This window comes from Chamaea fasciata, unplaced genomic scaffold, assembly GCF_029207755.1.
Source record: "Chamaea fasciata isolate MVZ Bird 193981 ecotype frontalis unplaced genomic scaffold, bChaFas1.0.hap1 SCAF_9, whole genome shotgun sequence".
In the NCBI taxonomy this organism is placed as follows: domain Eukaryota; kingdom Metazoa; phylum Chordata; class Aves; order Passeriformes; family Sylviidae; genus Chamaea; species Chamaea fasciata.
Window position 1 is genome coordinate 2,710,179 of NW_027094094.1, and position 26,482 is coordinate 2,736,660.

The window sequence follows — 26,482 nt, forward strand, 5'->3', positions numbered from 1 at the left end:
ATGGACCTGTTGTAATTAAAGGGAGAGCACAAATCCATTAATGTGGTGATGATGAGGGAATAATTTCCACAGCCCAGCAGTGTTTGAGGTGCTCAGTGCACAGCCCAGAGAAGCTGTGGCTGCCCCTGGATCCCTGCAAGTGTCCAAGGCCAGGTTGGAGCCCCCTGGGATGGTGGAAGGTACCCATGGCAGGTTGGAATGGGATGGGATTTCGGTCCTCTCCAGCCCAAACCATTCCATGATCAGAACCTCAGTGTGATTAACTCAGAGCCACAAAGATTACTGAGTTCACAGTAACAGGCAGCCCAAACAATGGGTAATTTCAGTATAAATAGCAATGGATAATTTCGGTATAAAATATTTTCAGTGAAATAACAATGGATAATTTCAGTATAAATAACCGTGAATTCACTCAGGAGTGCCTGGAGATGCTTATTTTGCAAAAGTAGTAACTACAGCCCTACCACCCTCATAAATGCAAAGACCAAATTGCTTCTAAGATTAAAAAAAAAAAAAAATTGAATATTTTTGGCTAAGGGATGATTTCTCTCAGCATTGACCTGCCTACCTATTACTTTGATGCTGTTGTAATTAATCTTTTTAGAGCTGAATGATGAAGTGTCTGAACTTCCCTGTGTCATCCCAGTGCTCTTTTCTCTTTATCATCAGGATGTTTCTGTTGTCCCACTCTGAGTTCATGCCCTTAAAATTCTTTTCCACTCACCTTCCAGGCTCTGAGGATCTAACTCTGCTCTGCCAAAAGGCTGAGTTATGCTAGAAAAATATTAATATCATATAGTGATTTTGGGTTTTTTATCCTTGGGAGAAGATAGATCATATAAATGAGGTAATCATTGCTGAAAAGAGAACTGAAAATCTGTCCTTTCTCCAGTACAAAGTGCCAAGCTTTTGTAAGGAAAAGGAAGATGGGAAGTGCTGTGTGGAGCTCAGTAGCAGAAATAGAATAGCTCTGTGTACCCCTCTTGGAAAAGCTGCAAATTGGTTTTCTTAATGAGTGAAAAAGTGAATTGTATATTATTTTTACAAGAAAATTAGCTTTTATTTATGTAAGGGAATCAGTGTTTATGATAAGTTAAACATTTGGAGAAACAGCTTTTAAAACCCCCCACGTTCCCTTGGATTTACAGTGAGGGTTATGTGCTTGGTTTTCACCAGAGCTGAATAAAACCTCATCCTTCGAACAAAACCCGTTAAATATTCTTCAATTCTTGTAAATATCCCTCAATTCTTAGGAAATGTTCTTCAATTCTCTATAATCCTGTCTCATCTTCTCCTTGGCAGCCGCGCGGCAGCTGTTGGCCCGCCGTCCCTTGATTAATTCTCTCCCTGTTCCAGGGTGGAATACACCTAGTTTGTTTAGTGAAAGGGAATATGGCTCATATTTAAAAATCCCTTTTAATGCAGTTACAGCGTCTTTGCGGATTTAATTAGGTCTCAGCCCCTTCCAAATCGCTGAAGTCAAAGGTCCCATCTTACTCGTCCCCGCGGCATCGTTACACAAAGTCCCCAGACGGCGCCGAGTTCCTCAGCGATGACTTTACCATAGAGGGGCTAATTGCTTCTAATCTTACACATTGATGAGGCTGGATTTTATGTCTCTGAGCCACTGGGACCTCAACTGCCAAATTATCCTCTCCTGTAGCGCGGGGGTTGTTTCTCCGTTAAAGGGACTGGCTCCACAAATGACAGTCCCTTCCCACCGGGCGCTGGAGTTGGAAATCCTAATTATCGCTGGCACGGGGCTGCATCCGATGAGCTCCTGCTAATCCCCGTTAGGATCTCGGATAAACTGCTGGGGCCTGGCTCAGTTAAGCCAGGGAAGGGTGAGCAGAGCAGCAGAGGGAAGCCAGGAGCTGAGTCCTGAGGGGATGTGGAGGCTGCAGCGGGACACGGAGCATCCCTGAACCCGGCCTGGAGCATCGTCTCTAAGCCCAGCCTGGAGCAGCAGCTCTGAGCGCAGCCTGGGAGAGCATCCCTGAGCTCAGCCTGGGAGAGAATCTCTGAGCCAAGCCTGAGAGCATCCCTGAGTTCGGCCTGGGAGAGCATCCCTGAGCCCAGCCTGGGAGAGCATCCCTGAGCTCGGCCTGGGAGAGCATCCCTGAGCCCAGCCTGGGAGAGCATCCCTGAGCTCGGCCTGGGAGAGCATCCCTGAGCTCGGCCTGGGAGAGAATCTCTGAGCCCAGCCTGGGAGAGCATCCCTGAGCTCGGCCTGGGAGAGAATCTCTGAGCCAAGCCTGAGAGCATCCCTGAGTTCGGCCTGGGAGAGAATCTCTGAGCCCAGCCTGGGAGAGCATCCCTGAGCTCGGCCTGGGAGAGAATCTCTGAGCCCAGCCTGGGAGAGCATCCCTGAGCTCGGCCTGGGAGAGAATCTCTGAGCCAAGCCTGAGAGCATCCCTGAGTTCGGCCTGGGAGAGAATCTCTGAGCCCAGCCTGGGAGAGCATCCCTGAGCTCGGCCTGGGAGAGAATCTCTGAGCCCAGCCTGGGAGAGCATCCCTGAGCTCGGCCTGGGAGAGAATCTCTGAGCCAAGCCTGAGAGCATCCCTGATTTCGGCCTGGGAGAGAATCTCTGAGCCCAGCCAGGAACAGCATCCCTGAGCCCAGCCTGGGAGAGCATCCCTGAGCTTGGCCTGGGAGAGAATCTCTGAGCTCAGCCTGGGAGAGCATCCCTGAGCTCGGCCTGGGAGAGAATCTCTGAGCCCAGCCTGGAGCAGCAGCTCTTTCATTTAATGAGCAATAACTTCCATCAGGTCTTTAAAAGAAATGACTCAACACTTTCACCTTCTGAGAGCGGAGGGAAAAAAAGAATGTCTTTGGAGTCTATAATGCATGAAGGTGTTGGAAGCCTAATCTAGTATAAGCTGCCTTCAACCAGGCTTTTTCAGCACCAGGGAAGAGAAATGAATATCTAAAAAGCAGCAAATAACTCCAATTGCACTCTGATTTCATGGCTGTGTGTGCTGGAGGTCAGGAACATAAAGCTGTTTATTTCTCCCCACAAAGCAGAGGCTGTTATCATAACCTGCTGTAGGTGCAGGTATTGCAAACTCCTCCTTCAGGGAAATGTTGGATTTTATTACAGCATTACTTCACACCAGATAAGCTCCTTTCCCTGCTTCTTTCTGTACTAGTCTTGACCTCGCCTCAGAGTTGTGTCCCAAAAGGAGGTTTTTTTTTCCAGGAATCTGAGAGTGAAGTTATGATAATTTGGGTTGAGCATTTATCAGATTTGAAGCTCTGCCAATGGGTAACCATGATCTGGAAGCTTTGTTAGGAAAGGAGAGGGTTGGGAAGAATAATGTTTGGAGCTGGTGGAAATTTGCAACAAAATCAGTAACACCTTCATTTAACTTTTTAAAAGGCAACAGGGAACTAAGCTGGAACTGCTCTCTTGGGGACAAAAATCCCACAACACCAAAATCCCCCAAAAACCCAATAAAAACCCCACACTCTCAACCTTGGAAATCCTGGGAAAATCCTAATATCATCACAGCCAGAAACACCAATGTGCACCCAAGGTACAGAAACATCTTGTGCTCATTTCAGTGTTTTATTTAAATATAAAAAGACCGTTATAAATTAGAGAAATCCACCTAATTCTGAGTTAATAAACTTTCCTTAACTGTTGAATTGAGTACATAAATCTGCATTTATACATCTATCAGCATTAAATTTCTGGCCAAGGTGTTAATCCCCACATTCTTCTAACTAAGGCAGTGCTACATTTAGAGTAATAAGATGATTTTAAATCAATATGACATAGACCAGACACATCCTCCAAAATCACGCTTTCAGTTTAGGTTGTGAGAAATATTTTTGCCTTTTTATTTCAAATAATAATGACTTGCTGGAATTTTGGGGATTTTTTTATTTTTTACATCACAGATGACCTTTATCCCACTAAACACCAAAAAATGCACGTACTTCTGAGTGTATTTTAAATCTTTTTTTGCTCTTTAAAAGGGGAAAAAATTAAAAAGCCTGGATTTTAATCTGTTTAAAGAGGACAAAACTTTAACCCAATGCCCTTGCAGGTATCCCTGCAGTGTTTGTCTCTCCAGTTGGCTGCTGTTGGTTGGATTTAATTTACAGTAAATAATCCTGTTGTAAATATTGGCCTTTTTGCCTCAAATCCCTTGAATAATGCAGTGCTCTCTAGATTTAATCCCTGTGTGTCCACATCTGTTTAGCATTCCCACCATCCAGATTGCATGGATGTGTTTGGGGAGAGAAAATTCAGGATCACTGAGCTCCATGGCTCAGGGTTTGAAATAAAACGTGCCTGTTTTCTTCCTCAGGGTGGGACAGCTGCTGGAGTGCTCCCAGCACAGATTTTTTACTTGTCCTAGCAAAGGCCAGGCTTTTCTCCATTTTCCCTTTGGATATAAGAGCCACCAAGATTCCTTTTTGGAGTGGATGTAAAAAAAATGGTTCATTACAAACCAAAAAAAAAAAGCAAATGAAACAGGCAAACCCACAACTCAAAAAAACCCCTCAAAAACATAAACCAAAAAGCCCATCAAACTAAAATTGCAAATTAACCAAAGTAACTGGAACAAATCCAACAGAGATATCTACCTGAGCCTATTGGCCCGAGAAAATCGGGATGAAAAGAAGATATGGGTGCAGAAGGGAGGAGAAAGGGTGCAGGAGGGAGGGCTGCAGCCATGTGGATTGGCTGGACAGTTTCATATCCACATTTCCAGCTGCAGCTTTCCCAAAAGCCCTGAACGTTCTACCTTGAGCTTTGCTGCCCTTGGCTTTGGGCCGATCCTAACCTGGTCACGTCCTGCCTGAGCTTCGGTGTCACCAGCACAGGGCTGAGAGCTCAGAGTGCTCCTTGTTGAGCCTGAAAAGGCTCAGCCACATCCTGCAGGTCGTTCCCAGGGCTTGATGGCAGCTGAGGGAACAGGGAGTATCAATAGCGACCCAAGAGGTTTCTGAAAGCACACTCGGCAATGTCTGTGTCCTGGAACAGGTGACCCTGAAGAGACATCTGGGATTAATTCCCATCCCAAAGCACTCAGTGGAAAGGCTGGATGTGGAAGGGCCAGGATTTGGCTGGGGGAAGAGTGCAGCTGAGTTATTTAATGGTTTGTGCCTTGGCTCTGGATCAGAGATTGTCGTGGAAAGGAACAACTGCAGGACAAACAAAGTGGTGCTGGTGGCAACCGTCCCCAGCCACCTCATTTGCCTTGGAGAGAGAATTGTTTCAGCATTTGGTTGTTCTGAGCTGCTCAGTTATCACTTCACGTGGAATTATTCCAAGCATTCTCTGCAGTAAAATCTGGGAATCTGATGCTGAGTCTGTCACATTTAGGAGGGTGACTGCTCCAGCAGTGCTTTGCTCTGTGACCTCAAACGGGACAGATGTTGCACATGGTGATGTCTAAGTTACCCCACTGCCAGGGTCAAGCAGCTGTCGCTTTATTAGATTTTCTCTGTGATGCCTTAAGTTTGAGCTTTCATGTGTTTCAGATCCTGTGCTGCCCAGGGGTGTAGTTCTGAATCTCATATTAAGTGTTAGTCAGCTCTCTTCACAGAGCAGGGAGACAATACAAATCCTTTTCCTGCTGGAGACCAAGGACAACTGTTACAAGTTTTCAGGCCCAAAAGCACAAACAAGGGTGAGCTAAAGAGAGAAAAGAGAGAAGGATGAGACTTCATCATCTGAAGTTGTAATTAGACAATTAAACCCCAAAATGCAAATGGACCAAAACTTATAGAAGTGCGAGACCTCGTGACCATTTGTCCATTTTGTGACCATTTTGGTTCCACCTTGGGTGTAGCCCTGGTCAGGCTCTTGTCCTGCCCAAAATGTATCCTTCAAGGCCTTTTAATAAATACCTGCTTTATTCTCCAGCTCTGTCCAGTCTCTGTTCCAGCTCAGCCTTCCCAAGGCATCATCCAAGCCCCTCAGTTTCCATAATCTTACCGTGAGATTTCCATATTTTTCTAGAGAATGAAAATGTGAAATGGAAAATCCAGGCTGACAAGCAAGACGCCATTCCATGAGAGCTGCCAGAGCCCATGAGCCCAGACCCAGATATTGTTCCTCACTTCTCCCCATGTCTCCTTTCCCTTTCCCTCTTCCATCTGCCCCCTGTGCCTCCTCCCAGGGATGCATCCTGCCTGACTGGGAGATGCGTCCTTAGGTCAAACAGGGATGACCTGGTGAACTTCTGTCTGTGGCAGCCTCTCATTCCCACAAATCCATTGATTTTCATGGTCAGCTCGTTGGGAGATCAGCTATCGACCCTTCTGTCAAGTTGCTTGAAAGAGGCCACAACCTCAAAAGGCCCAGGTTGGGCATAAAGAAGGAGACGACATAAATCAAATTCCTTTTGGACAATCAGGCTAAAAATGTGATCCACGTAGAGGGCACGGTGCAAAAGCATTGTTGGGTTTTTTTGTTGTTTGGGGTTTGTTTTTTTTTTTTCCTCTTTGTTTCACATGCAATAAATAATAATTAGGGGAAAAAAAATCAAGATTTCTAAACCACAGGGACAACTTTTTTGCAGGAAAATTTGTGTTGTGCCCAAGAGAATGCACGGCCCTTTAAGTTTGTTCCTATATCTCTCTTAGTGACATGATTATTAAAATGTAAAGGTATTTGAATGACTTTATTCGTGGAAGTAGATCTTTAGGGCAACTATCATGAAAAATAACCACTCACATATTGAAATATTTTTCTGGTTGGCCTGGCATTGAGTTTGTTGGGTGGGGTGTGTATTTTACTAACACAACCTTGGAGAACGAAGAATTCAAGGAAAATGCGCTTTCTCATTCATCTGTTGCAGCTCTGATGATGAATGCAATTATCGTTGAATGCAATAATTTGGGATTTGAGCTGAGTTGTGCACAAGAACTGGAATGCACAAACAGCCACCAGGTTTGGGTGGTTGCTAGGCAGCAGCTGATTCCTTCTTGGAAAAGCAGCCTGGGCTGGATGCTGACAGCCCCAGCCCTGCTCCTTCCCATCCAGGTGACTTCCACAGCCAAAAGAATGCTGGAGAGAGCTCCACTTTTCATCCCAAAAAGCTGCCTGGGGTTACAGGTTTGAGGGCTTTCACATTTCATCCTTGATTCCAGACTTTTCTGCACCATTTCAGAGCTGAAAGCCTGAGTGATAAAAAAGGAAAAGAAAAAAAGGCAACGGCCAATTGTCTTCTGCTGAATCTGGTGATAAAACCAACACCCCCCAGGCCCTGTTTTATGGTCATATGACAACATTTTTGGTTCAATCTCTATTTAATCTCTATCTGTGTTTTTCCACCTGTTGCAATGTCATCCAAAAAGGGCAATTTCACGATTGAACAAAGCACGGGTACGTGGTAAAAGCACATTATGAACAGAGATTTGGTTTTCTGCTTTCCCTTCCAAAGGGAAATTCGGGTAATAATTCACCAACTGAAAAGTTTTATGTGGTGGAACTGAACTGCAAAGTTCAGCAGTTTGACTTAGAACAGGGGCAAGTCCATGGCAATTGAAATAAATTAGAGGGAGCTGCGAAATATTCTTAAATAATGCAAAACAAAACTATTTGTGATCATACCAGCGACTTAGAAACTGAAGTTTTGAGGCCTCATAGTTATTTAAATCTTGGCTATTGTGTTTTCATCCTGTGAAAGCTGATTTTTTTAAAATCTTGGTTTAGCCTCCTGCATCCCCTATTATCAAGCAGTTTGTGATGGCTGTAATCACAGCAGTTAATGTGAAAGACTTCTCAGAAAGAAAGAATAATCCCAAGTATTACACACACACACACAAAAAATGAATGCTTCTATTGTACCAAAGTAACATGAAAAGTCTCTATTCAATCTGGCATGGCTGGAGCTCCAGCAAGTTTTGTTTTGTTGTACAAATCGTTCAGTGTCAAATTTGGCTCCTGAGCATCCCATTTCTTTGTTTTGGAAACAAAATGGGAGTGATGGAGATGTGGGTTGGAATCACTCCTTTGATACCTCCACAAAAACATCTGTACCCACGGCACACATCATTTTCTCGAGTCACCGCTGTATTAAGAGTATTAAAAGGGGGAAAAAAAAATAAAAATCAATAAATACCATTGTTAAGCCAAAGCATCTCAGAAAACTCCCTGCAGCACGACATATATTGAGTCATGAAATGCATAACAGGCAGTGCACTTGTCCTCTCGGAGTCTCTTCTCTTGCAAAAGCAGGTAAATATAAGAAATACTGAACTGGGAGGCCACACAAAAACCTCGAGCTCTTATTATGCACAAGCAGCTCCGGGCAGACGTGTCCATTCTGTAATTGCTACCAGTTCTCAGCAACACGGGAAGAATTTTTATTTACAGAATCCATTTGTGCCATCAAATTCTCTGCGTGTTATGACCTTTACATAAATACTCATAATAACACTAAAATCACTCTTCATAAATAGAAATTTTTTGGCTGCAAAAACTGCTTTGCCTTTGTTTGCTTATGCATTGTATTTATCATGTTTACAGTCACTTAAGAATTTTCTGGCTGTCTCAAGCATTCCTGGACTTCCAGAAATGGATGTGGTCTCTAAAATGGGGTTGTTTTAATGCCAGGTTGGGAAGGGGACTCTGAGAGGGGTGAAGGAAACCTTCCATCAGCTCTTTATGGAATGTTTCTGTTAATTACATCTTTACTTTGAGAGGATATTGGGTGCTCAACGGTCAATAAACCAAATAATGTGACAATAGGTACTAAAGAGTCTCAGTGCAAGGCTCTGAACCAGGAATTGTCCTCAGAATTCCCTAAAATTAGAAAAATTTAGGTGCTCATGTTGCCTGGACTCACCTCCTTTCTTTGTCTGTCTCCTGGTTACTTTATTTTCTCTACAAACTTCTGGCACATCCAATGTTCGTATTGAAATATTGAATATATTTATTCAGGTTGGTCTAACCCAAAAGTCAGTGCTACAAATTTCTTACATAAAACAGGCTCCAGTGAGTGCCTTGATTCTGTTTTTTCACCTCTCTTGCTTCCCATGCCAGGCCAGTGACACTTCCAGAGCCATTCAGCCTTTCATCTCCAGCTGATTCCCACTGATCTTCCTGTTCCTACATGATCCCAGACCTCACCTCCAGGGCAAAACCCCTCCCTGGGATCTCTGACCCCACTGAAGGGTTTGCTTAAAGAAATATCAGCAGTTTCCCAAAAGAATAAAATGGTCACCAAACAGGAACTGTGGCACGAAACCAAAGGTGTCTCCTCCCCTGGTGTGAGCACAGGGCACCTCATACAGGAATCAGAATTTCCTGGGATTTCCTGAGGAGGATTCCTTTTCTCAGAGGAGAATTTGGGGTGGGTTTGTTGTTTTTTTGGGTTTTTTTTTGGTTGTTCATGCACAATCTCTCGCTGCTTTGCCAAATCCTCTCAGAAAAATGTGTCCAAATTATAGAAATGTATTGGTGTCCCAGAATCATGGTGCAATGTATGGATAATATTGGATTGCCCAACATCACGTCACTGAAAATTAAAAAAAAAATAAAGGGGAAAAAAGAAAGAAAACTTGAAGGAGAAAGGGAACAGGGAGAAAGTGAAGAATTATCTTCATTTGTTCGGTGTGATGGATGTGCTGGGGGTGATCCCTCTCTTTATATCATTAATTGGAGATAAAGAATAACAGCAATGCATAATGAAAACACCATTTTTTTCCCCACTTATATACATGGGTTTGAAGATCTAATTCCTGTGCTCTTTCTGGCCCCCTGATGAGCACCTTGCTTCTAATGGCACGGATAATGAGACATTTATGACTTGTGGCTTTTTGATAGCAGACCAGGACTCATTTGTCCCTTCCTTGGTGGATCCTGTAATCATCTCTGCAGGCAGCCAGCACAGCTCCAAGGTGTGCAAGCAGGGAGAGATAATTCACTTATCAAATCTCACTTGTCATAGGAGAAAATCCGTCCTGACATCTTAAAAAAAGAAAACAACAAAAAAACCCCAAACTTTTCTGTTTTGTTTACATAATGAATCCTGTTCAGGCTGAAATGATTTCAGGCTGTTAGGCTCACTCTGATTTGAAAGCTTTCCCCACAAAGCTGCCTTAAAACACCGTCATTTTGTGCCACTGTGTTGAAGCGCTTTCTTTTGTGGCAAAGAGCTTGTTTGCGTTGGTTTGGCTTTTTTTTTTCAAGACAGGAAAGGTTTCAAGGAAAGAGCTGGAGCTGCTTTCCCTTGCTTTGAGCCCACGTTGCTGCTTCACCCCTGTCGTCAGGATGTGAAGGTGACTTTTGTAAATTCAGCACAGATGCTCTAAGAGGATTGAGGGACTGTCCCTGTGACCCCCTCTCTTGAAGAGCACATCCCATGTGGGTTTTGGGTGTGTTTGAGTTCTCAGGGTGGCACCCTGTTCTCCTGAAGTATTCCTGGTGAAAATTCCTGCCCAGCCTTAACACAAGGTTGTTAAATGTCAGATCCTGCAGAGACTGTCAGTTTAACCCCTCCCCTCTTCCACGAATTTAACATCACTCTGGAGGCTCAGGAGACTGTCTGTGAAGGACAACAAGAGAAGCTGTCGCTGCCCTTGGCTCTCTGGAAGTGTCCAAGGCCAGGTTGGACAGGACTTGGAGCACCCTGGGATCACGTAAGGCGTCCCTGCCCATGATCTTAAGGTCCCTTCCAACCCAAACCATTCCCTGTGCCTGTGCCAAGGCTTTCTGGAAATGCAGCACTCACCATTAGCAGCTAACCACAACATTTTTTGGTAAATTCCCCACAAATCAATTCGACATCAGCGAGGACTCTGATGAAAGGTGGAATTTCCAGCATTCATGTCTCCACTTTTCATACCGGGAATGTGAACTTTAGCTCCGCTGCTCAGGTTTATTTTGGATGACACCAGAAGGCTCTGCAGTTTTATGCTCTCCTTTCTTTATGACACATGAAGAAGACCAGAAGACATGGGTTTGGTTCCGGTGCTCGTTCCAGCTTGGCTTTCATCTCCCATGTATCCGTAATGTCCGGATGGTTTTTTCTTTTTTTTTTTTGGATGACTCACCTCAGATCTGAAGGAGCAAACGATGATCTCTCCCAGCCCTTGCTGAGCTGAGGAATCTTTCATGACGACACTTCTTTTTCCTCGAGGCTTCTGCAGGTATTTGAATTTTTAAAAAGGCCACGAAGAAATTGAAACAGTTCTAATGTTTTAAACAGAGTCGAGTATAAATTACTTCCTCCAGTAAGAATAATACACAGAAGGAAGGAAAGGCCTTTAAAAAAAATGTTTAACACTGTGTTAGCAGAGTGATTGCTCTGATACCTGACCCTGCAGCTAAACCGTCCCTGTCCTTTAGCTCCCAGGTGCTAACTGCAGAATTTGAGAAATTTTGGGGAATTTTTGAGTGCTGTAGTGATCCTGATGCCATGGACATGGGTGGGAGCCCAACTCCCCTCACCAGTCTCATGGATGTTGAGCTAAGATCAACAAAAAAGGTAATTTTTTTTTGTAAAGTGGAGAAGTTTTCCTCTTTCCATAGCAGTGTCTTTTCTGCAGTGCTGTTTGATGGTGCTCTCAGGGAAGCACTGGAGGTTCCTGGAGGTTCCTGAGTTCACTGTGAGGTGATGCTGGTGGCTCCGAGGGGACAGGGGACGTGGTCAGTGCAGAGCAAGCAGGGCTTGGAGCAGAACAAGGGACGCCAGAAGTGCTGACACACATTTGAGATTTGTCAGCGTGTGAACAGCAAGTGACTAAAATATGCAACTTTCCTGACAAAAACTGGGGATGAGGCCAGGGCCAGTGGTCTAAAGTCATTCCAGCTCTGCCTGGTGTCACTCTAGGTGTCAATCACAGAAAGCTTTAAGTTGGAAAAGCTCTCTAAAATCATCGAGTCCAAATATTCCCCCTGCCCTGCCACATCACCCCTAACCCACATCCCCAAGTGCCGCATCCACAAGATTTTTGAACACTTCCAGGAGGGGGGTGATACTGCTGCTTCCCCAGGCAGCCTATTCCAATTCTTGAAAACCCTTTCGGTGAAGGAATTTTCCCCATATCCCTTGGTGAAGGAATTTTCCCAAATATCCCCCCTGAGCCTCCCCTGGCCCAGCCTGAGGCCGTTCCCTCTCCTCCTGTCCCTGTTCCCTGGGAGCAGAGCCCGACCCCCCCGGCTGTCCCCTCCTGGCAGGGAGCTGTGCAGAGCCACAGGGTCCCCCCTGAGCCTCCTTTTCTCCAGGCTCAGCCCCTTTCCCAGCTCCCTCAGGAATTCTCCAGATCCTTCCCAGCTCCGTTCCCTTCCTTGGACGCTCTCCAGCCCCTCCATGTCCTTCTCACAGCTGGCTCGTCATCAGCGTCCCCCAGCCTGGCAAAGACCTGAACCATTGGGAAACCAGCCCTTTCCATGGTTTTTTATCCGAGTCCCAAGTTTTGTACAAAACCTGAGCTGGCTCCGCGTGGGGCTGCCCTGGGCCTGCCAAACATTCCGGGGCCGCGATTCCTCAGCAGCGCCCTCACCTTTGCCATCGATCTGGGCTCCAGCAGCTGATTTACAAGCACATCTTTTGTGAACCATTATCTGAGGCGGCTGCCAGTTGGCCCGAGGCGGGATCCAGGCACTCGAGACGGGGGAATCAGTTCCAGCTGCACTCCGTAATTAGGAAAACCCTGGGCCGCAGCCGGATGTCCAGAGGCCTTGCCAAGGAGCGCAGCTTTTGCCTCAACAAACAGGATTCGTGAGGGGAGAAAAATTAAAACGAGTGAAGATGTCACAGGACAGAGGTCACGTACCAGCAGTTGCTCCTCTTTTCCTCGTGGCATCTCCCATTTTTAAGCCGGAGAGGTGGATTGTGGTGGGAAGGTCTGGGGAGGTTAAACCAATCCTTGGGATTTCACCTCGGAGGTTTCTTACTTCAGAAATAAGTTTCTCCTGCTCCCCACAGAGACAGAAAGTGTTTGAAATGCCATTTCCTTCTTGCTTTTGCACCAGGGAAAAAGTGAACTTTGCGCTCTGTTGTGTAACGAGGGTTCCGGGGCGATGTGTTTTGTCAGCAGCGAGGATTTGAATGCTCGGTGTGTGACACGTCTCAGCCTTGTGTTCCCTGTAGCGCCTGCATTGCAAACACAGATTCAAGCTCAAAAGAGCTTTAAAAATAAAGGTTTTGGGTTTGTTTTTTTTTTTTTTGCTTGTTCTCTTAACGTGAATTAACAAATGTGAAGTTTGCAACGATAGATTTAATAGTACCACGATAAATGCCAGTGCTTTTGCCACCAATGCCATTTAATCTGTCTCAGCAAATGCCTTCAATGACTTGCCAAAAGTTTGAGTGTTTTCCAGCTGTAGGATTCCTATAGCAATATGAGAATGTCCTTGCATGGGATAGGGCACAAAAGGCAATGCTTAAATGCCAAACTCCACTGTGGATGATTTAGCAAAGGAAATAAATATTTCCTCTTCTTCTTCTCACCTTGATTCTTCCTGCCTCTCCTGCTCCGGGAACAGCTACTTTTTAAAGTTAGACAGGCAAGAATCTATCAGTCTATTCCAAGGGATCTGTGGGATGTTGGAAGGTTCTACCCACAGATTATTGCTAATCATGGGAGGTTACTTGGATAAGAATAATTTACCTGCTATGTGCAATCTGCAGTGTGGGCTTTGACAACCTGTTCTTCGCTGACCCTGTGGTCCACAGTCTTTCTCTGGTGCTGGAAATGCATTTGAATGAAATTCATGGAAGAATGAGCCTGTTGGATCTGATTTTTCCCTGGCCTACCTCTGGATTTCCTTGTGCACCAGTTGACATTCAGCAGTTGATGATCTCCTGTCGTAGTTTCCTCCTTGATCTGAGACAATTGTGGGGTTCTTATTGCAAAGCATTTCGGGAAAATATTGATAAATTAGGAGAAATTGTTGTTTTAATTACATTGAGGTTTTTATCAAATTTCTATTAATGTCTTACTCCATCCAAGAATTTCTTCTTTACCCCTCTCTGCAGGTTATTCCCTATTTAGTTGGTTTAAAAAATGAATAAGAGCACACGTGGCTGCTCTTCACCACAAAGGTGCCCATGTGTAATTCACCACAGCACTGATACACTGAAAATAACCTTTCCACGAGGCTTCCCCAGCAGCAGCGGAGGATTTTGTGCTTTGATCCTGTTCTTCTCACCGTGCACCACAACAAAAACAAACCTCTTCCTTCCTGCCAGCTGTGGATGTACACGGTGGCATTGGCATCTTGGAGTTATGCTAGGGAAGTGTTAAAGTATATTTTAGTGTACCTTATTGAAACAAAAAGCTCATCAAACACCCTCTGAATGTTGTGGTGGGACTAAAGATTTCTTGAGGGATAAATCTGATGTCTTCCTCCCCTTTGCCCAAGGAGATGAATTCTGTTGCGGTGGGCATGGTTTAATAAACAGTTCCTAAAGTGGAGCTGATTTATATTCCTTTGTTAATACAATGTAACACATAAACTGAAATTCCACTTAGCAAAAAAATTTTCTCCTGTGGCAGCCTGCCTGGCTGGAAGAAAAATAATACAAAAGGTCTTACCAGTGATGTGACATGTTGCTGTAGAACAACAGCCAGGAACGTCAAGAGATTTCAGTCCAAGTGGAGAATTTCTGAAAATTAATTTTGGATGCTTAATACAAACTAGAAAGTAACGTAATTTCTGGCAAAGCAGTTGACAGCAGACGTAATGCATCAGTGCAATGGCCCAGACGGTGTTAAAAGGAAATCAGCTCCGTGTAAAAAGCTGCAGAGAGAGAAGAGTGCTCGCAGAAAACAACCCGTGACAAAAGCAGAGGTTGAGGTGCTGGTGGGACAGTTATCACTGAACTGGGAATGTTGTGATGTAATAGAGTTTGTGGATGTGGTTTGGAATCACTGCAGCTCTTGCAGTGTGCAGGTGACTCAGAGCTAGTGAAATCCAGCTCAGTGCTGGGCTGTCTGTGCTCCCCGTTCTGCAGAGAGCACTGAAGGGGTGTTTGTTGAAAATCCACATTTCCTGGCTTCCCCAGTCCCTCCGTGGTCGTGCCTGAAGCCACGGAAATCCAGAGCAGAGATAGCGAAGTTTTGGATCAGCCCTGAACACAGTGTGGGACTGTCCAAATCCTTGCAATAGGATCCCAGGGGTGTTTCGAGAGCCTCCCCTGTGAAGGAGGAGAGACAGATCCCAGGGCAATCAGGTCATTTCCAGGATTCTTTCCCTCCTGCCGCACTCCATTTAAAAGCACATTTTCTAACTCATCTCCTCCAGAACACTGACAGTAACGTTCTTTTCTCTGTGTTTTCCCTCAGGGGTGACACAAAAGTGCTGGGGCCCTGATGGTCAGAGGACATGCACAGGCCTTCAGTGGGAGAGTGGTGTGTGGGGAAAATCCAGCCCTACCAAGGTAACATAAATAAATTCTGTTTGGGGAGCAGTCAGCAGAATGCAGGAGGGTTTAAAAAACAATCATCGATTGCTGAGCAGTATGTTTGGACTTGTTTTGTTTAGCTAAGCTTAGCTTAGGCAGCAGAAAAGCCAAACAAAATGATGGTCGAGTTTTGAGATTCTGCGTGCTCTTGGTGAGGGGGAAAAAAATCGCATGTTTTCTTGGGGAAAAGAAGTTGTAAAAAAACCCTCACGAGACTAAATCAAGCAATATCCCAAATATCAGTGCATTCTGAATGATATGTCCTGAGGATAAAGCCTGAGGTTTTCCCCTCACCACAATTACTTAGTGTGTGTGTGGATTTTTTTCACAAGAGGCAGTGAAGCTTGAAAGCCCCCAACGAGCACAGGATCAGCTGGGCAAACCTTTAAAGATCCATTTCTTTGCTGAAGATTGGGAGGGCGAAATAATACATGTTTTCAACAGGGGAAAAAATAAAAAGGAAAAGTACATTATTTAAAACATTGGTGCATGAGTTTCTAGCTAGTCAGGAGCGTTTCTGACATGCCTTTGGACTCTTGCAGGATGTCTCCATCTGTGCAGCCCTCAACAAAAGAAATAAATGTCAAATTAACTACTGGAGCGTGAGAGATGCATCCAAAATAAAGTCTCTCAAGGAACATTCCTCTTTGGTGCCCTGTAGAAATCTGGGGATGTTGAGAGTTTTGGAAGGCATGCAAAGGCCTTAAACCTGTAGGTAGAAGTAAATGAAGTGAAGAAAATATGAGGCAAATGTTGTTACAAACCATGAAAGAAACAGAGGAGGGAGAAAATGCTCTCCCTGAGGCTGTGAAATTATTGAATTGTCCAAATCACAGGCAGCTGGTTTAAAGAGTTGATAAAATTTATCTGGCATTTCACCTCGTTAATAAACTCCTGATCTACCTCTGCCAATTTGGGTTCCCAAGAGATACAAAGGAACTGCTTCTGGTGATGTTTTCCTGCACAGAGGAGGAACACAGGGATGGTTTCACAGGAGCTCAGAATCATGGAATGGTTTGCATGGAATGGTTTGAGTTGGAAGGGTCCTTAAAGATCCTCTCTCCATGGGCTTGGGTGCGGTGTCACCCAAGCCCAGAGAAGGGTGACCATGGCACCAGGGAGGTCAAGGCACTGTCACCCCCACAGTCCTCCTGGAGGAAGAACAATTTTGTGTTTTGTGAAGCCCTTGTTGAGTCCTAGCATTGATTATCAGTTGATAGGGACACTCAGCTAGGACTGGTGTGAAATCCCAACGAGCAGGAGTCGGTGGCACCTAAACACACGGTGGGCTTTCTTTAGGAAGCTAATCCTCACATTCTGCATGCCAATTCTGTGTTGTGTTCGGTTTTTTGGGTTTGTTTTTTTTCTATTAGGATCAAGAGATCTGGGAGCACAGGGCAGGAGAAACCTAATCAGCCACTTTCCAGCAGCAATGAGATTAGGCCAGATGCTTTATTGCATGGGACTTGTGTGCCCAGTGGGGTAGATAATAATAGCAGGAGGCTTTAAACTCAGGTTTACTCTTTCTCAGAGAGCTGAAACATAAAAGAACCTCCTTTGTCACCTGGAGGGAAGAAAGGTGTGGTCTGTCAAGATGGATGTTCCCTGTCATGGATGGAAAAATTAATCTGGGCCACTGTCAGTCTCTGGGCCACTGTCAATCAATCTTGTACATAACGTGTTTGTGCATCACTGGCAGGTGTCACCAAGGAATCATAAGAAAGAGGGAACTAATTAATTAAAATAGTGCCCAGAGCCCCTGTGAGTAACTGTATCTTTTGGGGAGTTTTTCATGCCTTTAACTGGTGAGGTTGTAAAGCTGTCATGTCCTTGGCGCCCACATGTCCTCGGCAGCATGTGATGTCACAGGCCAGGGATCCATAATATATTTAAATGCATTTTAAATGCCAGCAAGTCATCATGAAAGAGGAGTTTATAGTCTGAAACTGGCAACTTTCTTTGCCATGTCCGTTTTTAAACACTCACCAATCCTATCCGTGGTAATGACTTAAATACTCAAAATACTACTATGGAATCCTGGTTTAAAATTTTGATATTTTTTCCTTCACAAGAGTGATAAAGTTTCCATTGAAGCCTCGCAGACAATTCAGAGCTGATTTCAAGAACGTGCATTTTTAAGTGACAAAAAAGTTATTATGAATAGAAGGTTAACAAGAGATTTTGAACAAAAATGTCTGCTGTGATAGATGGTGGATGATTTGCACACAGGAAAATGGAGTATGGTGATAACTGGGAATCTTTTCGTTTGCAGGAACCTCTGCCTCTCCAAAACACAGCGTCGATTTCAGCAGGAATCATTGCACAGATTGATGAGGATAAATCCAGAGGAAACCAGCCCTCTCTGCCTATGCAGGCCCTGATCCCCCAGCCCAGAGCTTGTCACAGAAAGCCGAAACCATCGTTGCCTCACCACGGGTCAGCCGTCGTTAGCAGAACGTTTTTGGTGCTTCCCAGCCGATTAGAAATTCAGGCATCTTTAGAAGACACTATGTCACCATCAGACTCCCCCAGTCCAAACCAGTGTCCAAGCCAGCAGAGAGGCTTTGCCTCCATCACTGTCACAGCCAGGCGTGTCCCTGTGGGCTCTGGAGACCTGCCACGTGGCCCTGGGGCTGGCCAAGAGCCCAACACTGTGTCCCCCACGTCCAGCAAAGTCCCTGCTGTCCTCAAGCGCTGGCCTCCCCCAGCCCATGCAAACCAACCCCCTTTAAAGGTCTCCAAGTCTTGCTCAAAATTAGGTGAAGAACCCCCAAAGCAGCTTTTTGACCCTGGAATCAAGGAGGATGGCGTGGGTCTTCAAAGCAGCGATGGGAGGGAGAAAATGCCGCCTTCCTTCATCTCCCGTGTCCAGCTCCAGGTGTCTCAGCCGTGTCCCAACACCATCTACTATTTAGACAAGTCACTCAATGTGTGCATTGACCAACCTCGAGTGAAATGCCAAAAAATGTACAGATCCACGTTGTCCTTGAGCCTGAAGTGCAGTTTGTCCGGATTAACAGCAGATGGAGTAGATGGCATAGCTAATGGAGAGCCCATGGAGGCGAGAGCTCCAAGGAAGCTCCCAGGAGCAAACGGGGCTCCACTCAGAGCACACCTGAGCGCAGGCTTCACAGGAAATAAAGTAATTAAGAAGGAAAAGACTAAGGAAGGACATTTGGGTAGTAAATACCCTTTCCAAAGCGTCTTTGCCTCGGGACTTCCAGCATTTGTGCATATTCCCAGAGGACCTCACAAGGCAGCAGCAGCAGCAGCAAAGGAAGAGGATGAGCAGCCTGGCAGCCACCGCGCTGTGTTTTCCCTCCAAATTCCTGGTTCAAGCAATGAGGCAGGTAAGTCATTTCCAGAAACCCCAGACTGGTGGAGCAGAGGTTCGGGCTGGAGCAGCCCCATCAGAATGATTCTGTGAGAGCAGATAACAGCAATCATTGCTTCTGCAGAGGCTCAGGGAGTTAGAGCACAACCCAGAGGTTTCCAGCTCCAGCACTGCCATGAATATTTGCCATGCTAGTGATGCGTGCTGCTCATCAGCTGAGAGAGAAAAATCCCCTCGTGTTTTCTGCATTAAACCTCTTTTTTAAAAACCATTTATAACAGTGTTTTTTATTATTTTCCCAGCAACCTGCAAGTGCTTATCCCCTGAAAATAATTAGGTTTATCTTTGAATAAGGGCTGAATTTCAAGGTGTGAAATCAAGAAGGAGATGACTGCACTGAGCTTGGTTTTGTGCTCCTTGCAATTAAAAATGATCTTGTTTTCAGCTTTTATTTCGAAGGCTACAGTACTAAGCCCAGGCTTTTATGCCTAATGCAACCAGGTAAAAGGTTTGCAAATCTTGAACACATTTGTTTCCAACCTTTCCAAGCATTTCGCAGACATAAAATGTTCTTTGCAGCGTTTTTCCTCAGGGAGGGAGAGGGGCCCTGGGGATTGCTTCCTGCCCAGAGTGGTGCAGCTCCTGCTGCACTGGGATTTTCCAGCACACTTGGATAACCACAGCTGAGTTTATTGCCTTTCCAGGAAGGGAAGGTGGATGGGAAGATTGTCAATGAGCCGAGTCTGTTTTTTACCAAAAGCACAAAGATTAAACTCACCCCCTGTGTATCCTGCAGCCTTGGGCTACATTTAATTGCAATTACCCTCTTCTTAGATGGCCTTTTTGATCTCTAAGGGTCAGTGCATGAACACGAGCCACTTCCTAAAGTTCCTTTGTGCCTCATCCTCCCAGTGTGCAAGTGGAAGGAAACAGAAAGATGAGAAGCCTCACGCTGCCTCAAGGGCCGGGCAAGGTGCAAACTCCTTGCACACTCTCCTGCTCTCCCTTTTCCAAAATCAATGGGATTGTTCCTCCAGGGGCAGAGCCTGACATAAAATATTCCTCTATTTTCCTAAGCATAATCCAGGCTGTGTGGTGTTGGAGAGGAGAAGACACAGTGGGGAGCAGGAGAGGGAAGATGCCAACCACTGCTAAGGGGTTTGGGATAGAAATATAAAGGGATGGCACCAGCACATGAAACATTTCACTGCATACATCCTAATTTTAAATATCAGGGAATATCACTCCATGGGGAGCGTTATGTATTCAAGGTTTTGTTCAACACCATCTACGGTTTCTCTGTGATAAACCAGATTTTAAACTGAGCCTTCCCTGGGCTTAGTGATGCCGTGGTGGCATGGAAGAACCGCTTTTACTAGAAATAATTAGAAAGTGAATTGGGAGGCTGCTCATGGTTCCACAGTTTTACTGAAAGGTGGAACTCAGTGAAGTAGGGAGCTGAGAAATACTGGCTTGTGATAAAGGACTTCCACCATTTGTGTACACAAGACTATAGGTGTAAATAAACATGGGAAGTGTTATCTTTTTAACTGCTTCCACCTTTTGTGTGGGCCATAATGTACAATGTAAAGACATACATTTCTCTTGCTGAGACCCTTTGTAACATGTAAAGGAGGTGTTTATCAGCTTACTACAACTTTCCTGTGTGAAAGTTGTATAAACAACCAGAATAATGCTCCAAAACAACAGCCTTCCTCAGCAGGATCACCCAGCACAGCCATCAACCATTTTATGGGACCAATCTGGAGAAATCTGGTAAAATGCATGGGATATCTACATTGCTCCATAAAATGAGAGGTAATGGTGTGATTTTAACCTGGGATAAACGAAAAACTTGAGTCCTTTTTACTTTTGGAATGGGTGAAGTGAGAAGAAGTATTGGTATGAGATTATCAATCACGGAGTCATTTATGTTTGAAAAGACCTCTAAGATCATCCAGTCAAACCAGCCCCCAGCACTGCCAAGGCCACCACTGACCCATGTCCCCAAGTGCCACATCCAAACGGCTTCTAAATCCCTCTAGGACTGAGCAACCCTTTTGGAGAAGAAATTTTATCCCATTCTAGATTCCCAGTTATTTTGGATATTTTTTCCTCTGCTGTTTACTGATCCAAACCTGTTCTCATTGAGCTTTGCCCTGCTCCGCATTTATGCAATGAAATGTTTGTGAAATGAAGTGTTTAAAAGAAGGGAGAACCAGCAAAGAAGGGACAGCGAGCAAGTTTTGCCACAGCGTTCGTGCTTTAACACAGTTATCTTATGGATGAGGTAACTGCGGAGAGCACTCTGTCCATTACATTTCTGATGACCCAGAAAGTTGGAGTTTATATTGGTTTGCAGCTGTAGGCAAGAGCTTCCTGCCAGCAGAAATACAAGTGGTAATAACATCACTATGCTGAAAAAAAAAAAAAAAAAGAAAGAAAAATTGCTTTCAAGGCTACACTTCTCTGTATGAAATCTGTAAATGCAGTTTCCAGGATGTATAGGTTGCTTTATTAGGATCTGAGTTGGAATGAGCACGCAAATACTTCTCTGCTTTACAGGTGCTGGGGCTGGGATCGCTGTTTCCTATAGCACTTGAGTCATGGCCTCTTTGGAGTGTCTTTTTCCTAATCTTTTGTGTGACTTCAGTGCAGTAATGATGACTCTATTTACTGTATTACTCATATTATTTCGTGTCCAAATTCAACTTTTCGAGACTTGGCTTTACATGGACCTGGATAACCTAATCTAAGGCCCTTCTTTCAGCAGGAGGCTGGGCCAGGTAATCTCCAGAGTTACAGATTTCCACCATGTGCCACATATGAAAAGGATGCTTTAGGATTGTTAATGAAACGTAAATCTTGAGCTCTGCTCGTGGATGGGAATTACACTTGGAAATCCAAATCTCTGAGACTCAGAGTTCAAAGCCCTGGTTCGTGCTAGAGCATCCCAAGGATGGAATATGATATTTCCCCACTGTGGACTGTATCTTCTATTGGCTCCACTGCTTTGGGCCTCTACTTCCATTATCTGGCAAGAAATGGGGTTGTAAGTGCTGGAAAATCCGTGTTATACATGAAGTCAGACTTGAACCGTGGGAGGACAGAGGCGTAGGACAGAATTGTGTTTATTTTTAGTGAGTGGCCAACACTTCCATCCCTTGGGCAACTGCAGGAACGTGTGAAGGGTCCCACTGGGGGCCCCATGAGCCACCCACCTCAGAGATATGGCCAAGGGCCAGCCCAGGCCAGGCTCCATGAGGTCCCTGTCAGGGGTGATGGATGTGCATCACCCTGCCTTTGGTCACGGCTTTTAACAAGCTGTCAGAACTTGCTAACGCTGCTTTTCAGGCAATGCTGCAATTTCCTTTCCTGTCCGCAGCTGATGCCTCATAAATACAAGGTAAGTTAGAAATGAAAAGATTAGTCTTGTTTCTGCTGAAGACAGGAACATTTTTAATCTTAATTTCTCACCTACCTTTCACTGAAGAATATATTCCCCATGAATATCTAGTTCTCCATCCATCTTTCACTATCTATTACCAACCGGGCTCTAGGCTGAAGTATTAAAAAGGAGAAAAAGAAGAAAATGGGACAATTTAAAATTCTTTTTGACCTCTTGATTAAACAATATCATCACTTTTCTAGGGAAGATTATAAATGCCAACATCTAAATTTATCCATTTGATCTTAGATAAGAATAAACTTCTTCACGCCTGGGCACCTTCACACATCTCAGCTGTTTTCTAAACCAAAATATTTCCTGCTCACCTCCACACTTTTGTTCATGTTTTGTTGTCATACCCAAAACTGATGTGGAGAGATACTAAGGAATAACAGCTGAGCTGGAGAGTGAATCCAGTCTGGATGGTGGGTGGATCCCACTGCCCTGAGCTGAGGTGCAGATGTGCAAGGAGGGTGCAGGGGAGATGACAAAGGGGAAAATCACGAACCACATTCCCATGTAAGCCACCCAAAATTAGGGACATCAGCAGCCACAGTGTGGCCACAGGACCACGGCAGTGACCATCCCTGTGCTGGCACTGCCGAAGGACCTCAGATCCTGGGGTCAGTCTTGGACAAGAGAGACATTGAGGGGCTGGAGAGTGTCCAGGGAAGGGAATGGAGCTGGGAAGGGGCTGGAGAATTCCTGAGGGAGCTGGGAAAGGGGCTGAGCCTGGAGAAAAGGAGGCTCAGGGGGGACCCTGTGGCTCTGCACAGCTCCCTGCCAGGAGGGGACAGCCGGGGGGGTCGGGCTCTGCTCCCAGGGAACAGGGACAGGAGGAGAGGGAACGGCCTCAGGCTGGGCCAGGGAAGGTTTACATTGGGTGTTGGGGAAAATTCCTTCATGGAAAGGTTTGTCCAGCCCTGGCCCAGCTGCCCAGGGCAGTGCTGGAGTCCCCATCCCTGGAGGGATTCAAAATCCATGTGTGTGGCACTTGGGGACACGGGTCAGTGGTGGCCTTGGCAGTGCTGGAGGAATGGTAGGAGCTGAGGAACATAAAGGTGTTTTCCAGCCTGAAGGATTCCATGGTTCCGTGCTGCAGTCAGCAGTGGGAGCTAGGTGACACGCAATGGGGTGCCTGTGACAAACAGCAGTGCCTGAGCCCCTGGGAGCTGTCCTGGCCCAGGGGCGTCCAGGGGAACACTCCCAACGTTCCTTTTTCAGAATTCAGGGACAAAGTGCTTGGGAGGGGAAGGACACAGTCACAGCAGTGAAGAAGACTCATCAGAGACTCGGTAATGTAGCTGCTCTTACCTTTCCCAAAGACCATGGCAGGTGACTTGAAAGAATAAGTTGCTTAATTTAAACAACCCAAGGCAACGAGTGGGGAAAACTGAGATGGCATCTGGTCTTTGGGTGTTGAATGGTCCCAGATGATTACAGACTTGTGTTTCCTTCTTGAAATTATTTATTGACAAGTGCTGAAGTCAGCAGCAGGTTTTTAAGGGGTAAATAACTAGACTTTAGTTTGTTTCAAATTAAATTCTATTTTAATTTTTTGATGCATGTATGTATATTCCTACTCATACTGGAGTAAAATCAGAACAGCTGGTGCTGTGGGACTTTGATAAGCTGCTACCTGCCAGGCAAAAATATATTTTTTGCCTTGAATTCACACTGAAGACCTCCAGGTATTTGAGGCATTCATGTATCAAGAAAATCTTGTGGGTCACCTTTAAACTAGTGTATCAGAATGGGCTAATTAGGAAATCTGAAGGCTATAAGTAATATTTACTTTCATTTATTAAATACTATTTGAAATGCTATGATGAAGGAATGTGGCCTATCTGGTGTTCTTACCTCGTCTTCTGTTTATGGGAAAGTCACCTTGCAATATGCCAGAGTACAAGATTTGTATGTGTGTAAATATAAATATATATACAAATATATATATTTATATATATATGTCTACATGAACAAGATATAATTAGAGGAAAGCAGTTCCTGACAATATGGAATTTATTGTGTAGAAACTTGAGCAGCTCCAGCTGATGCTAATTAACTCTCCACCCTGCAAATGTGTGCAGCAGAACTGGTGGTGAAGACAGGAGAAATATGAAATATGGCACAGGAGATTTTACTTTAGCTTGCACCTGCTAAGCACAAGGAGCCAAATCTTCAGCTGAAGTCAACCAACTGAAATCTCTGCCTGCAGAGGAGTGACACTGATTTACACCAGCCAGGAATCTGGCTGGGGACGTTACTGACTTGGCATTATGGACACAGCAGCTGGTGCTGACTTGTTAAGAACAAAGGACCACATGCCAAAAAGCCCATTAAAAGGAGCTCCTTTGATGTTTCACTTCATCTGGGATAAATTTAAAATGGAGGAGGCTGTCAATTTTCCTTAGTCTAGACATTCTGTGTCATTGGGTCTGTGTTACACTGAGGTGTGACCTTCATGTGCTGCATCCCCAGAAAATGAGGATTCAATCATTTCAGGTGTTGAAAACTCGAGTGAGGAACTGACAATCCTGTTAGAGGTGACTCTGGAAGATGCTGCCAGCCTTTGAGACAGACCCCAACCTGTGTGATGGGCCAGAGCAGTTGCCTCTCTTTATTTTGGAGCTTTTAAATTAATCTGTTGAATGAAGGGGATGCCTCTTCTTTTCTGGAGGGTCCTTTTGCATTTTTTTCGAGCACCGGCTCTTCAGCTTTGCTGTCTGTCTCAAATGCCTGCTGCCTTCCCCATCATCTGGTGGGACAAAGGGTGTGGGAGAAGGAAGGGATCAGCAGGAGGGACATTCTTTGATATTCCACTCCTTTAAACTATTTATTCATTAAATCAGAAGGCAGATGTGGCGACCTTCTGTCCTGCCATATGGAGGCAAGGCCACCCCTGGAGATTGTGGGCAATGATGACAGCAGGGGAGAAGGGCGATGCTCTGGGCTCTGTGGGCCAAAGCTGGCTTTCAGTGACAACGCTGTGATGTCACAGTGACCCTGGCTGAGATCATTCTCCTGTGGCACCAATTGTTCTTTATCAGTTTCTCTGTGGTTTAAGGCAACGAGCAGCCAGAGGCAGTTGGATTTTCCTGGAGTTTGTTGTTTGTTTCTTTGGGGTTTTCTTGTGGATGTGACTTTTTGGTTGGTTTTGCGTGTTTAAGGGTATGATCATAAAATAATTTGACTGGAGTTGGAGTTTCCTTCGGGAAACGTCTCTTGAGGATTAAAGGCTCAATTTTCAGTTATGGGACATAGCAATGAAGCTATTGGGTAGAAAGGCCACTTTTTCTCTAGAAGACAGAAGGATGTCTGCCCTGTTAACGATGACACAGAACACATTTTTATGAGTGACACTTTTAAATTAGATTTTCCTAAAGATGTTCGTGTTGTCTGAAGATCCAAGTTAAACTTCAGCATATGAAAACTGAGTGTTTGAGTCTTCCACTCTTTTCCATTTTGGATTCCATGATCTAATGGTCTTTTCCAACCTCCACCATTCTATGATTCTGTGACATTTCTATCTTGAGCTGTCAGAGTTGGTAAGAATGTGAGACAATTTGTAGTGAAAGACTAGAGGGTACAAGTCACTCGTTAGCACTCCAGCGGCTGGAATACCAGAATCATTAAAATAATGATTAAAGGAGATGTGCTCTGTGGATTCAGTGACTGCATTATGCCACTGGAGTAAAGAGCCTCATTTTCCCCTAATTCACACTTGGTTTAAACTAGGAACGACTCTTGTGCAGTCTGTGAAATGAATACTTGGCTCAGCCCGGCTGCGGTAAATTATCAGAAAGAGCTGAACTAGGTGCCTCGGACATGATGAGAATTCCAAGTGGCCCGTGCCTTTCTTACCCTGCAAATCACCATTTAAATGTTCTGAATCATCCTGAACGTTATTTTTTTTTTTTTAAGTCACACTGCATCAGATTACTCCTTGAGTCACTACAATAGCATCTGATAGCTTCTAGCATGACATCCTGGAAATGCAAACATGGATTTCTTACTCGGAGGTTTTGGGTCCGTGGCTGTTACAGGGAATGTCTCGAAAGTACGGCAGCAAATATTCCTTCCTTTCATCCTCTCCCAGCTCATAGGAAGGAAAAGGGGGAAATGTCACTAAAATATACAAACACTGTAGTTGAGCAGCTGGGTACTGGGAGCTCAGTGCTGCGAGCAGTCACCTCAAATCGTGTGCGTGGGTTATTAGCTGCCCACTAAAATATTCTGCTGCAACTATACCCTCTCATGATTCCGAGTGCAAGGTGATGTCCTGCAGGTGCCAGGCAGGAATGTTTCCTTCTCACAGAATCACA

The 26,482-nt window shown here is 45.0% G+C and overlaps 1 protein-coding gene across 1 annotated transcript in view; it reads left to right on the top strand.

The window, feature by feature from the left end:
- CUNH10orf90 (chromosome unknown C10orf90 homolog) overlaps positions 1 to 26,482 on the top strand; it is a 58,720-nt gene that overhangs the window by 13,325 nt on the left and 18,913 nt on the right. Inside the window, exons 2-3 of the mRNA XM_066190726.1 lie at positions 15,260 to 15,354; positions 17,651 to 18,728. Coding sequence (XP_066046823.1) covers positions 15,260 to 15,354; positions 17,651 to 18,728 — 1,173 coding nt within the window. The remainder of the gene's footprint in view (positions 1 to 15,259; positions 15,355 to 17,650; positions 18,729 to 26,482) is intronic.